Below are 12,022 nucleotides of genomic sequence, written 5' to 3' on the forward strand. Positions count from 1 at the left end.
TATTTTGTGTTTAGTAAAGTTACAATAAAAGACATGATAAAAGTTTTTAAATATTAATTTCAGTATTTTGACAATATGCCTGCGACAGACTGGCAACCTGTCCAGGGTGACCCCGCCTCTCGCCCGGAACGTTAGCTGGAGATGGGCACCAGCAACCCTCCCGACCCCACTGAGGGACAAGGGTGTCAAGAAGATGGATGGATGGATGACAATATGATTGTAGGTATACGTCTGTCACTCCTAGGACTACCCAGTTATAAAAAGACTTCAGTAAATAGTACAAGTTACATTAGCTACTGCCATTATGCTACAGTCTCTGTGCAACTCTTCAGAAACTTAAATGTCAAGATGGAATCACTTCCACACACAAGCTCACAGCTGCTTCAGACTTTCTATGCGTCATGACAGACCAGCATTGATCACATTTACATGGTCAATATGTGACATCACCTTAGCCCCGCACCCTTCGAACAGGAAGTTACCTGTTTTGTGGTCATAATTTTACTGTTTGATTCATACCAATTTAGACCTGAGTCCAACGACAGAACAACATGATGCTGAATCCTTCTCTCAGCTATGGCTGCAGCATGTTGCTGTTGTAGAATGACGAATTATAATCCCATGAAGTTTACATACAGTTGGCTCTAAATCACACATGCATCATCCAATTTCCACCAAATAAATAAATGACCATAGTTAACCTCTTAAGAGGCCATTAGGTCTACATTAAAAGTTGACTCCTTGAATTATTCCAACAGTTATATCTCCATAATACATCATCCGATCTGCACCAGGTTTTTTGTGCATCATCAGGGAGCTTCACTGCTTCACATACTGGTGTGGTAGTTTAATGACATCACTTAAGCCCCGTCCACTCAGAAAAAACTGAAGATTATTAGGTGGCTCCTCCAACATAAGATTGAAACTGTATCTAAATCTTGACAAACACACGAGACGTGTTCTAAACCCTGCAGGAATTCCTCGCCAAAATAGGAAGTGACGATGACCCCCTGTCTGGGAAGTCGGATTTCAGTCTGGTGGACAGGTACAGGAAAGATGTGAGAGCATCGGCAATACAACAGGAGGTTGATACTGGAGTTCCTGCAGACTACAGTGTTTAAAGTGAAGCACTTTGTGATTATTTATGCTGTTTAAACTCAGTTTTACAAAGAATGTTAATCTGAAACCACATCTTGGATGAAACACATGTAAAGTTAGATTTCCTCTAACTTAGAAAAGATTACTCTAAAACAAGAGCCAAGACCCCAGAGAACAATTCCTGCATGTAAATCCAGGATAAAGAGTTTCAGTGAATTTGGTGTTGAAGGTGTAGATGTGGATCAGTGTCTCTGAGGAGACTCTGTAGAAGGACAGAGTCCCAGCAGGACAGTCCACAAACACAGCTACTCTGCCAGAGGCAAAGGAGGAAGAGGAGATGGAGGGATCAGGGATGAAGGCTTTTTTTCCATCGTGCCAAAAGGTATAACCATCATCAGAGCAGACTACCATCCAGGACTTATCATTAAGTCCRAACCAGSAGTYGTCATTGAYTCCTTTTCTATTGATTCCCTTGTAACTCAGTGATGCATAGATTTTCCCACTCCACTCTAATTCCCAGTAACAGCGACCAGTCAAACTATTGGCGCAAAGCAGCTGACAGACATCAAATCTGTCTGGATGATCAGGATATGGCTGCTCCTCTTCCACACGTGTCACCTTCCTGTTTTCGTCAGACAGTTTGAGGAATCTGCTTACAGTGTTCAGGTCGACTGTTAGTGGACAGGAATCTGAAGGACAGAACACAATGCAGTTACTGATGTATAATTTTCTGAATTCACTGATGCAAAGGTGAACATCCATAAATGGGACAAAAATGCACTTACACTTCCTCAGACCTGGTGTCAGCCATCTTTCTCCTGCAGGCTCCATGCTGTTAGAAAGAAGGAGTTTTTATGGTATCAGTATTTTTCAAGATGCAAATGGACACCCTAATTTAGACTTTATTGAGTTTTTCTAAGAGTTCTTCAGTCCATCTGTCACTACGTCTAATATTTCTGTTAGTTTTGTTCAGAGTTGACAGTTTATTTGTCCCTCTGGTTTTGTGTTATTGCTCTCATTCTGCCCCATAAGATGCATAAATAAAATAGACTAGGAACCAATTTAAAATTCCAACAGTACAATAACCCTAACATACATTAAAAACATAATTTTTAGATCAAAGCATATTCATGTATTAGAATAGACTAGACCTAACTGGGAATCACACCTCAGTGTTTAGATTTATATTTTTAAGTCATATCAGTTATGATTGATAAATAAAAACACATCTTTCTACTTTGTTTGTTAAAGTTGAAGGGAAATTAACTTAAAATTACCACTGTTCAACATTGTTTGCACTGATATGGGAAATTAATTGTTTCTCCATCTTAGCTTGATTTCCCATGATGCATCATAAGTCCTTACTGATATAAACCAGCATTTCTTGGTCTGAGGCTGGTTGAGGTATCTGGGTTTACCTACCAACACTCGTATTCACATTAATTTATCTAGATCTCCTCCCCCCTCCCCAAGGATTATTGTTCCGCAATAGTCCTGAGTATATTATCCTGAGTATCACTGTGTGGCTGCAGAAAATATTTCTTCACCTTTGAGACTCCAGTTTGAAGCTTGGATTCTTCAGTAAAGCTGCCAGAAACTCCTTTCCTGCGTCTCCTGGATTATTGTAGCTGAGGTCCAGCTCCTTCAGGTGAGACGAGTTCACAGTCAGAGCTGAAGCCAGAGCAGCACAGCCTTTCTCTGTGATCAGGCAGCCTGAAAGCCTGCAGACACAAACATACAGTACTGTTGGAACACTCACCTATATTCTCAATGTGAAGCACATGTTAGAACTTGTTTTCAGAAGGAATAATTAGAAGGCATGTTAAGAAAGGTAGAGCAGCAGGTCTGTTAAGCAGCAGTCTGCAGAAGACTTTGTGTCTGCACGGCAAAAACACAAAATCTTATCAAATATTTTTGGTCTGGTTTCCAGACTACACTTGAAATAAGACAAAATAACTTAAAAGTAAGTTTTAAGCAAGATATAGAGGCTTGTTTTAAGTAAATAATTCCTTAATATTGGTTTTTAAAAAGTAGTTGTTCCATTGCAGATTATTTAACTTATAACAAGATCAGTCAGTTGCACTAACTCCACCGTTTTAAATCTCTGTATTTGACTGGGTTTCGAATCAGGTGTTCTGGAGCAGGAATACATCTAAAGTATGCAGGGTGGTGGTCCTGATGACCTGGATTCAGAACATTTGCAATTGTTTCCAGAAAACTGAAAACATGTTTTAGACATGTTCATAAATTTGGTAAATATGTAAACAATAGAAGAATTGAAATCTCACCTGAGAATCTCCAATTCACAGTTAGGACTCATCAGTCCATTGCACAGCAGCTTCACTCCTGAATCTTTCAGGTCATTGTTACTCAGGTCCAGATCTCTGAGACTAGACGTTGTTGAGCTGAGCAATGAGGACAGAGCTTCACAGCTTCTCTCTGAGAGGTTACACCCACTCAGTCTGAAAGGACAGAAGTAGTACAGAGTAATTATCTGATTGTTTTATTTGTTACATAGTTTTATAAAACCAATTACATCTGTACTTACATAGCTTTACTGGAGGCTTTGACTATTGGCAGCAGCTTCAGTAGAGCTTCCTCTGTAGCAAAGTATTTTTTAAGGTCAAATGTCTCCAGACCTTTGTCTGATGAAAGTAGGATGAAGTGCAGAGCTGACCACTGAGCAGGAGACAGCTGCTGTGTTGAAAGACGTCCTGTTTGTAGAGATTGTTGGATTTCCTCCACCAGAGACTGATCATTTAGTTCATTCAGGCAGTGGAAAAAATTGATGCTTTTCTCAACACATTATTGTTATTCAACTTCTCCTTGATGTACTGGACTGTGTCTTTATTAGCTGTTAAACTTTCTTCTCTCGGTCTCACAAGGCCTCCTAAGTGACGCTTATTGGTCCCCAGTGAAAGACCAAGTATAAACCGGAGGAACAAGTCCAGGTGTCCATCTGGACTCTTTAGGGCCATGTCCACAGCATTTTTGTAGATGTCTGTCTCTGAAGATTCATGGTTTCTTTTTTCCAATTCCTTGGATTTCGTTTCATCTTTTTCCAGCAGATTGACTCTAGATTCAATGAAGGTCAGGTGAACATGAAGAGCAGCCAGAAACTCCTGAACACTCAGGTGGACAAAGCAGAACACCTTGTTCTGGTACAGCCCTCTCTCTTCTCTGAAGATCTGTGTGAAAACTCCTGAACACACTGAAGCTGCTCTAATATCGATGCCACACTCTGTCAGGTCTGATTCATAGAAGATCAGGTTTCTTTTCAGTAATTGTTCAAAAGCCAGTTTTCCCAGAGACTCGATCATCTTCCGACTCTCTGGACTCCAGATTGAATCTGTCTCAGCTCTTCCATCGTACTTGATGATCTTCAGTTTGGTCTGAACCACCAGGAAGTGAATGTACATCTCAGTCAGGGTCTTTGGCAGATCTTCTCTATTGCTCTTGTTCAACATGTTTTCCACAACTGTAGCAGTGATCCAGCAGAAGATTGGGATGTGGCACATGATGTGGAGGCTTCTGGATTTCTTTATGTGGGAGATTACCATTCTGGCCTGCTCCTTAGATTTAAACCTTTTAGTGAAGTACTCATCTTTCTGTGGGTCAGTGAATCCTCTGATCTCCGTCATCATGCCAACACACTCAGCAGGGATCCGATTGGCTGCTGCAGGTCGTGTGGTTATCCAGAGGTGAGCTTTGGGAAGCAGGTTCCCTCTGATGAGGTTTGTCAGAAGAACATCTACTGAGGTGGACTTTCTTACATCTGTCAGGATCTCATTGTTGTGGAAGTCCAGTGGAAGTCGACTCTCATCCAAGCCATCAAAGATGAACACAGCCTTTAACTCTTCAAATCTGGAGATTCCTCTGGTTTCACTAAAAAAGTGGTGAACAAGCTGCAGCAAGCTGAACTGTTCATCTTTTAACAGATTCAGTTCTCTGAATGTGAATGGAAAAGTGAACTGGGTGTCCTGGTTGGTTTGGTCTTCTGCCCAGTCCAGAGTGAACTTCTGGGTCAGGACTGTTTTTCCAATGCCAGCCACTCCCTTTGTCATCACTGTTCTGATTGGTTCATCTCTTCCAGGTGAGGGTTTAAATATGTCTTCATGTCTAATTGTTGTTTCTGGTCTGTCTGGTTTCCAGGACACTGATTCAATCTGTCTGACCTCATGTTCATCATTGACCTTTCCAGATCCTCCCTCTGTGATGTAGAGCTCTGTGTAGATCTGATTCAGAAAGGTTTGATTTCCTGATTTAGTGATTCCTTCAAACACAAACTGGAACTTCTTCTTAAGATTAGACTTTAGTGTTTGTTGACATGTGATGAATGATTCTAAAAGATAAAGAAAAAAATATAATTTAAGAGTGGTTTACTGCTTTGCTTTCATACATCACACTTAAAAAGCATTTGTCCTTGACACTGAGTTCAAGAAAAATAATATGCAATTACTAAAAGTTTTATTAAAAAATATTACTGAATCTCCCTACCGTGCATTTTGGAGACAAACAAAAAGCACTCTAAAGTATAATCTAGCCTACTATTTAGATGTATGATGCTCAAAATATCATCCCTGATTTTGATTCAAGTAAGAGGTCGTGTCTTGGGAGAGATACATTAGCTTAGGACACACTATTTTATCCTATTTTATTGTGTATTTTGTGGTGTTTTTGCATTGTTGATGCTTAAAACGTTTCCAGGCAGGTACCTATAAGCAAAACCTTTACTGCAGTTTCGGCTGTTATTTCCCTGATGATCAAGTGCATAGGCATAAATTCCAGACCCTCCCCATCTGGGAAAAGTGTAGAATTACCCCTCCTCCCCCAAATAAATCATGAAAGAAACCCTTGTATTTAAACAATATCTATATAAAAAAGGCATTAGAAACAAAGAATGAAGAAATCTGACATTCATCTAAGAAAAAATAAGAATTAATTTTTACCCTCTCCCTCCCTTTTCTTCGAGCATTTTAAAAATGTTGATAGATTTATTATTTCTGTAGAAAAGTATATTTCTTACTGCTCTGCAGAAGGTCAGCCAGGTCATCCAGATTCATCATTCTCAAGAAGTCAACAGTGATCTTTAAAAAGGCCTCTCTACTGCTGCTTCTGCGGCTGCTCTGCTTTTCATGTTCATTTCCAGACATCTCTTCATCCTCTTCCAGACCCTGTGAACATTTGGGGTAATCTGAACACAAGACCTTTTGGATCTCCTTCAGCTCGTCCTTTACAAACATCACAATCTTTTTCTCCAGTTCCTGAAACAAAATAAGACTTAAATAACAAATCTGACAATCAAGTCACAAGTCACATCTACAAAGTGCATCACAGAACTAACAAAAGAAATGAAAATGTAGTGTCTATGGAATACAGACCATAAATATGGAGCCCAGTTGCTTTTGATACTCATGGGGAGGTTGACCAACTTCAGAGCTCTGGTCAAGTCTAAGTCTAAGTATAAGGAGAAGTCACTGAGAATTAACTTCCAAAGATTCCAGGACAAACTAAGTAGAGATCACTAACACCTATATATGATCATGAGTTCTCTATAAGACGACTGTCATGTAGCTAACTGTATTTAGCAGTTTAGTCAACAGATGTATTTACATTTCATTTTTCAATATGTTACATAAGAGAGACAATACTGAACTTTCAAACATGTAAACTCCCAAGGATAATAAGTGGTTAATGATCCTGATACCATGTTGCTAAACAAGATACTTTAAGCTGACGTGTTTCTGACAGGACTTCAGTTGTTTTTAAATATTTCTATCTTCCAGTTTTCCAATCGACACATAGAAATATTTAAAATGGATGGTTTTCTGGAAGGAGTTTCTTAACACCTATAAATTTATAAAACTGAGCTCACAACATGTATCTCAAATATATTGTGATCATCATATCATTTTGTATGCAATATTGATTTATCAAAAGAGCTTAGAGAGCAATAATTGTTGTTTAATATATTCCAATTGTTAGGAACTTGCATTTTTAATTCTAAATTAATATTTAGTCTGGAAAGAGTCCGATGGCAGCAGATGGTCACACTGAGCATTAATGACGCTTGTATTAATTTATTACAACATATGTGTTTTTCATAAAACCCTCTGAAGGAACTTTGTAGGGGGAACCCTTGGGCACAGAACATTTATTTTTCATTTTTTTATCTTTCATTTCCCTTTAACTCCATGATGGATTTGAAATAAGTTGGTTTCATAACAAAATACAATTCTATAATTTTCCACCTCTAACAACAAGAAATTTTAAATAACATTCCAGTGGGACTTATATTACAGAGAAAATTTCCATGAAGTTCACCTCTTTGCATCTGAAGGTTGATCTATATTAAGATAAATAATTGCATCTTTTGAGCAGCTGCTTTTGAAGGACAGACAGCTTGGATCGGGTTCTTGTTTCTGTTGTTTCCTGTGGATGAAAACGTAAATGCCAGTCAGACATCTATCTCATTTGCTGTCAGAAACAATCTTCTCGAGTTAATTAACATAATTTATAATTATAGCAATAATTTTAATTTACAGAGGTAAAAATAATAGTGACCTTGCACACCATTTTCCATATAGACAAAGTAATGCATGTAATGTCTGTGACTTTTCACAGACATGAAGACATGTGACGTCTCACCTCTTGCCCTCTTGTTCCTTGCATAAAGTCGTTTCAGAGCAATGAACTTCCTCTTCTTTGTCATCAGATGAATCCATGTTTTCAAATTCAGGTCAACAATCACAGATCGGTCAGCTGGACAAAGCAGGCAGCACTGTGAGGATCATGTTCTTTTGATTTCTCCAGTGCATTTAACACAATTCAGTCTATTCTTCACTCAATGAAATTAAGGAGTCATAAAATTTTCTCAAGTAAGAGTAGCAAAACAACTTTATAATATTACTCAAGTAAAAATGAAAAGTGGTATAGAACTACATTTTTCCAAAAAGTTATGTAACTAGTTACCACTTCTGGTAGTAATGTACAATTTTAAAAACAGTGTTTCTATATTGTACAACACAGCCAACAACAAATAAGTTAGAAAAATGCCCTCAGAAAATTGTGCAAGGAAATAATGAATAAAGTCTTTACTCTTAACCATTTGCTTTCATTTTTTCATGGATGCATCAGTTTGTGCCTTCATTCAACAGCAATGTGTGATGTAAACATTGAAATGGCAATGGAAAATAGAAGTCGGCTGATACTGTATGTTTGTTGTAGGTCATTCATGACACAGTTTTATATGGAGGTATTTTTGGTCCAAAAGTATTTGTGCTTTGTAACTGAAGCTGAAGTCAGAGAGAAAGGATTTATAGAAGTTTTGTAATTGTAGATTTTTTCTGTCAAAAATACTTTATTGACCCCAAAGGGAAATTAAATAATCATTATTATTACATCTAAAAGAAATTACTGGCACCGTGATCTCAGTTCCACAAATCAATCAAAGTAGCTTCACAAGAAATTGAAACTCAAAGTAAGTTTGAGAATTTTAAAGGAAATACCTCCATGAATAATCCAATATCAAAGTACTCTTCAAAAATATTCATTTACTTTAGTGTCAATAAACAAAATAATTATTTTTGTTCTGCATAAAGCAGCCAATACAAAATCCAAACTGACTTTAATTCCCTGCTTGGTTTATACTGAGTGTAAATAACTTGAATAAGGAGAATTACAAAAAAATAAACCTGTAAAAGACAAGGAAAGCATCAAATAATCTTTTGTCTTACCTTAAACCTTCCTGCACCACAACAAAATTAAATGTGAAAAAATGAAATCTAAACACTGAGGAAGCAGCGAGCAGTGCTAAGGTGGTGACAGTGAACTCCTCCCTGTTAAGGAGGAGTTTTATTTAGTACTATTGTTGTTTCTAACTGGACCAGAACCTGCAAAAAGATAGTGCAGGTTTGTGTTCCAGTCCGTTTAACTCAACAGCTCAACAGGTGTCACAGCAAGTTATATCACACCTGCAGGTCTGTTAGGACCAGCTGGTCATATATCCAGGTGATTGTTGACTCCAGTCCTCAAGTGCCACTGTTCTGGATTTTTGGATGCATCCAACACTCCTGAATCAAATGAATAGTTATCAGACCTTTGCAGGACTTACATTCAGGATTTTGATTCATGTGTTAGAGCAGGATTGGATCCAAATTTTGCAGGACAGTGGCATTTGAGAACTGGAGTTCAAATTCAATTCAAAAATACTTTATTAATGCCAAAGAAAAATTAAATGTTGTTGGAACTCATATTAATTCAAAGAGTTATAGTAGATCTTGATGGCTGTTGGCAGTAAGCAGACAAGCACATATCATGGATCTTGATAAAATCAAGAAAATTATAGACAATCCTGACCATCCTCTTCAAGAGACTGTCTTAGGAAAACAAAGTGTCTTCAGTCAGACTCAGGTGGGGCAACAGGAATCTCTCCAGGACCTTAATGATTTGGGATGTCAGGTCTGCAGTCGTTGATGTCTGATGGGATAATTTTCTTTGGTACCAGAACAACCAACTCCTCATCTAGAGAAATTTGTGAGGCAGCTACAGAGATAGCCCAAGGTATAAGCAAGCAAAGGATGTAAATAAATAATTAATTTGCACTGTTCCACTACATTTTGAAATGCATTTAACTTTAAAGTATTAATTATAAACAAACTCAGCTGTACTAAGTTTGCAGCAGCTGTGCTAATGGCAGAGAAACAACCTGACGCTATCGGAAAACCATTTATTGGTTGTTTTTTTTACCTAGTTGTGTATTTCTGCAGATCGCAGTACAACCACAGGGAGAAGGCAGAGGGGGTTATTGTTTCTCCATAATATCTTAGTCATATATTACACTGTCACAACATAGTAACAGTTTGAACAAATATGTTAAAAACATTTTACAGAAGTTGCCTTCTTCCGTTTTAATCCATGCTATCATTTAGTGGCACTGTGCATACTTCTGACCTCAGTCAGAACATTAAAGCTTATTTACTTAGATTTTAGACTATTATATATAGCGCACAACTTTGTTGATTATTTAAAATAGACAGAGACCTTGATCCTCTACGAGTGACTTGTTTCTGGATTCGCAATTTCTTTTGTGTTTACAGTCATCTCCAGGTTTGTTGCTGTAAGTGAAGTTATGTGCTGTTGGTGCTGTTTTCATGTTTCCAAGGTCACAGTGGAGCAAGAAGGACAGTTAAAGGCAGCCACCTCACCTCTGAGCTTTTCTCTGGTTTGCAAAAAGTCTACCATATTGTGAATGTGAATTTCTTTATCTTATGGTATGTGAAATATCTACAACTTTATTAATTACTGATATAAGTGGAACAAAAAAATTTAATAAAAAACTGACATCAGTGTTTATCTTTATTGTTCATAGTGCTCCAAAATAATGCTCCAATATGTAAACAAGTGAGCAAATACAAAACCTACATTCACTACACAGAAGCAGGGATACATGACACATATTTTGATTACAATATTGTGTAATTTAGTAAAAAAGAAGGTAAAAAAACATGATAAAAAGTTTTTAAAAATCAGTTCATTTTAAGCAATAGGATTGTATGGCTGTCTGTTAGTTACAGATTATAATCAACATCTCAGAACTGCCCAGTTATAAACAGGCTTCAGGATAAAGTAAAAGTTACATTAGGTTTATGCTTTTGTACCACTGAATAGCACACAATTAAAAATAGATTATAATTGTTGTCATGGAAAAAGTGCAAAAAATGATAAATCAGTAAACCCAAAACCATAATTTGGTTGCTTTATGATTATCAACAGTATAAAAATAAAAAAGGTTTTATTTGCTCATCCACTCCCATGAAAAGGTAAAAGCTAAGTTTGTTTAGCTTTTTTGTTGCTTTTAACCACAAGGTCATGACATAGAAACAAAGGTCATAGCAGAAAAAACAACCAATACAAGCACACAAGTGAAAGGATCTCATTGACAGTCATACAAAAATCTCAAAGTGCTTACAGGATTTTAGAAAACAATGATTAAAATAAACAAAGCTTAGAATTAAGCAATTATAACAGATCTAGATGCTTCACTATATAATTTTTTAAAAATTCTCTTTAAAGATGGAAAAATAAAACCCAAAGAACAAGAAGAATCTGGCAGTATTTTTCCCCATTTCCTTATAATCCCTTTTCAAAGCAGCTGCAGTCCCTGTTATAGCAACAATCTCCATATGGATCAGGGCTATGAGCAGCAGTGAAGCACGCACGTCCCCAAATTTGTATGCCATCTGTATGTTGTGCTTTTTGATTTAATGGGGTTCAAGGAGAGAGCTGATTTGTTGTGTTGTATTAACAGGAAGCTGCGACAGACTGGCAATCTGCTGGAGATAGGCACCAGCAACCCAACCCCACTAAGGGACAAGAGGATATAGAAGATGGATGGATGGATGGATGGATGGATGGATGGATGGATGGATGGATGGATGGATGGATGGATGGATGGATGGATGGATGGATGGATGGATGGATNTGGATGGATGGATGGATGGATGGATGGATGGATGGATGGATGGATGGATGGATGGATGGATGGATGGATGGATGGATGGATGGATGGATGGATTGAATGATTAATATACAAAACAAAAACTGATCAAAGATCAAAGTTCTTTATCCTTTTTATCATATTTTCCAGACTATCGCACTTTTTTTCATAGTTTGGTGCAACTTTTTTCTCTCTTCATGACGCATTTTTAATTCATGTGTTAAATGTTATAAGGATGGACATGAATTGAGGAGTTATCACCATATGTGAAAAAGCTAATCCAGAGTGAAAGCAAGATGGTCAAAGCCTGAGAAACGAGTCCATAGATGGGTTTTTGAAGAGCGTGTTGATGGAAGAGGCTTGTCAATGGTGGCGCTACATTGCTACATCCTGGTAGCTGCCAAAGAAATGAGTATAAATTACTTT

The 12,022-nt window shown here is 37.5% G+C and overlaps 1 protein-coding gene across 1 annotated transcript; it reads right to left on the reverse strand.

Annotated features, from left to right (window-relative positions):
* Positions 1-228: 228 nt before the first annotated feature.
* On the reverse strand, positions 229-7,823 carry LOC108167230 (NACHT, LRR and PYD domains-containing protein 5-like). The gene is given in 10 exon segments (XM_017310611.1): positions 229-1,787; positions 1,884-1,930; positions 2,646-2,819; positions 3,387-3,560; positions 3,647-3,905; positions 3,908-5,440; positions 6,125-6,362; positions 6,480-6,549; positions 7,423-7,530; positions 7,747-7,823. Coding segments are annotated over 10 exon segments (3,222 nt in total). The 3' UTR covers positions 229-1,245.
* Between the last annotated feature and the right edge of the window lie 4,199 nt (positions 7,824-12,022).

The sequence above is a fragment of the Poecilia reticulata genome, linkage group LG18, assembly GCF_000633615.1.
Source record: "Poecilia reticulata strain Guanapo linkage group LG18, Guppy_female_1.0+MT, whole genome shotgun sequence".
In the NCBI taxonomy this organism is placed as follows: domain Eukaryota; kingdom Metazoa; phylum Chordata; class Actinopteri; order Cyprinodontiformes; family Poeciliidae; genus Poecilia; species Poecilia reticulata.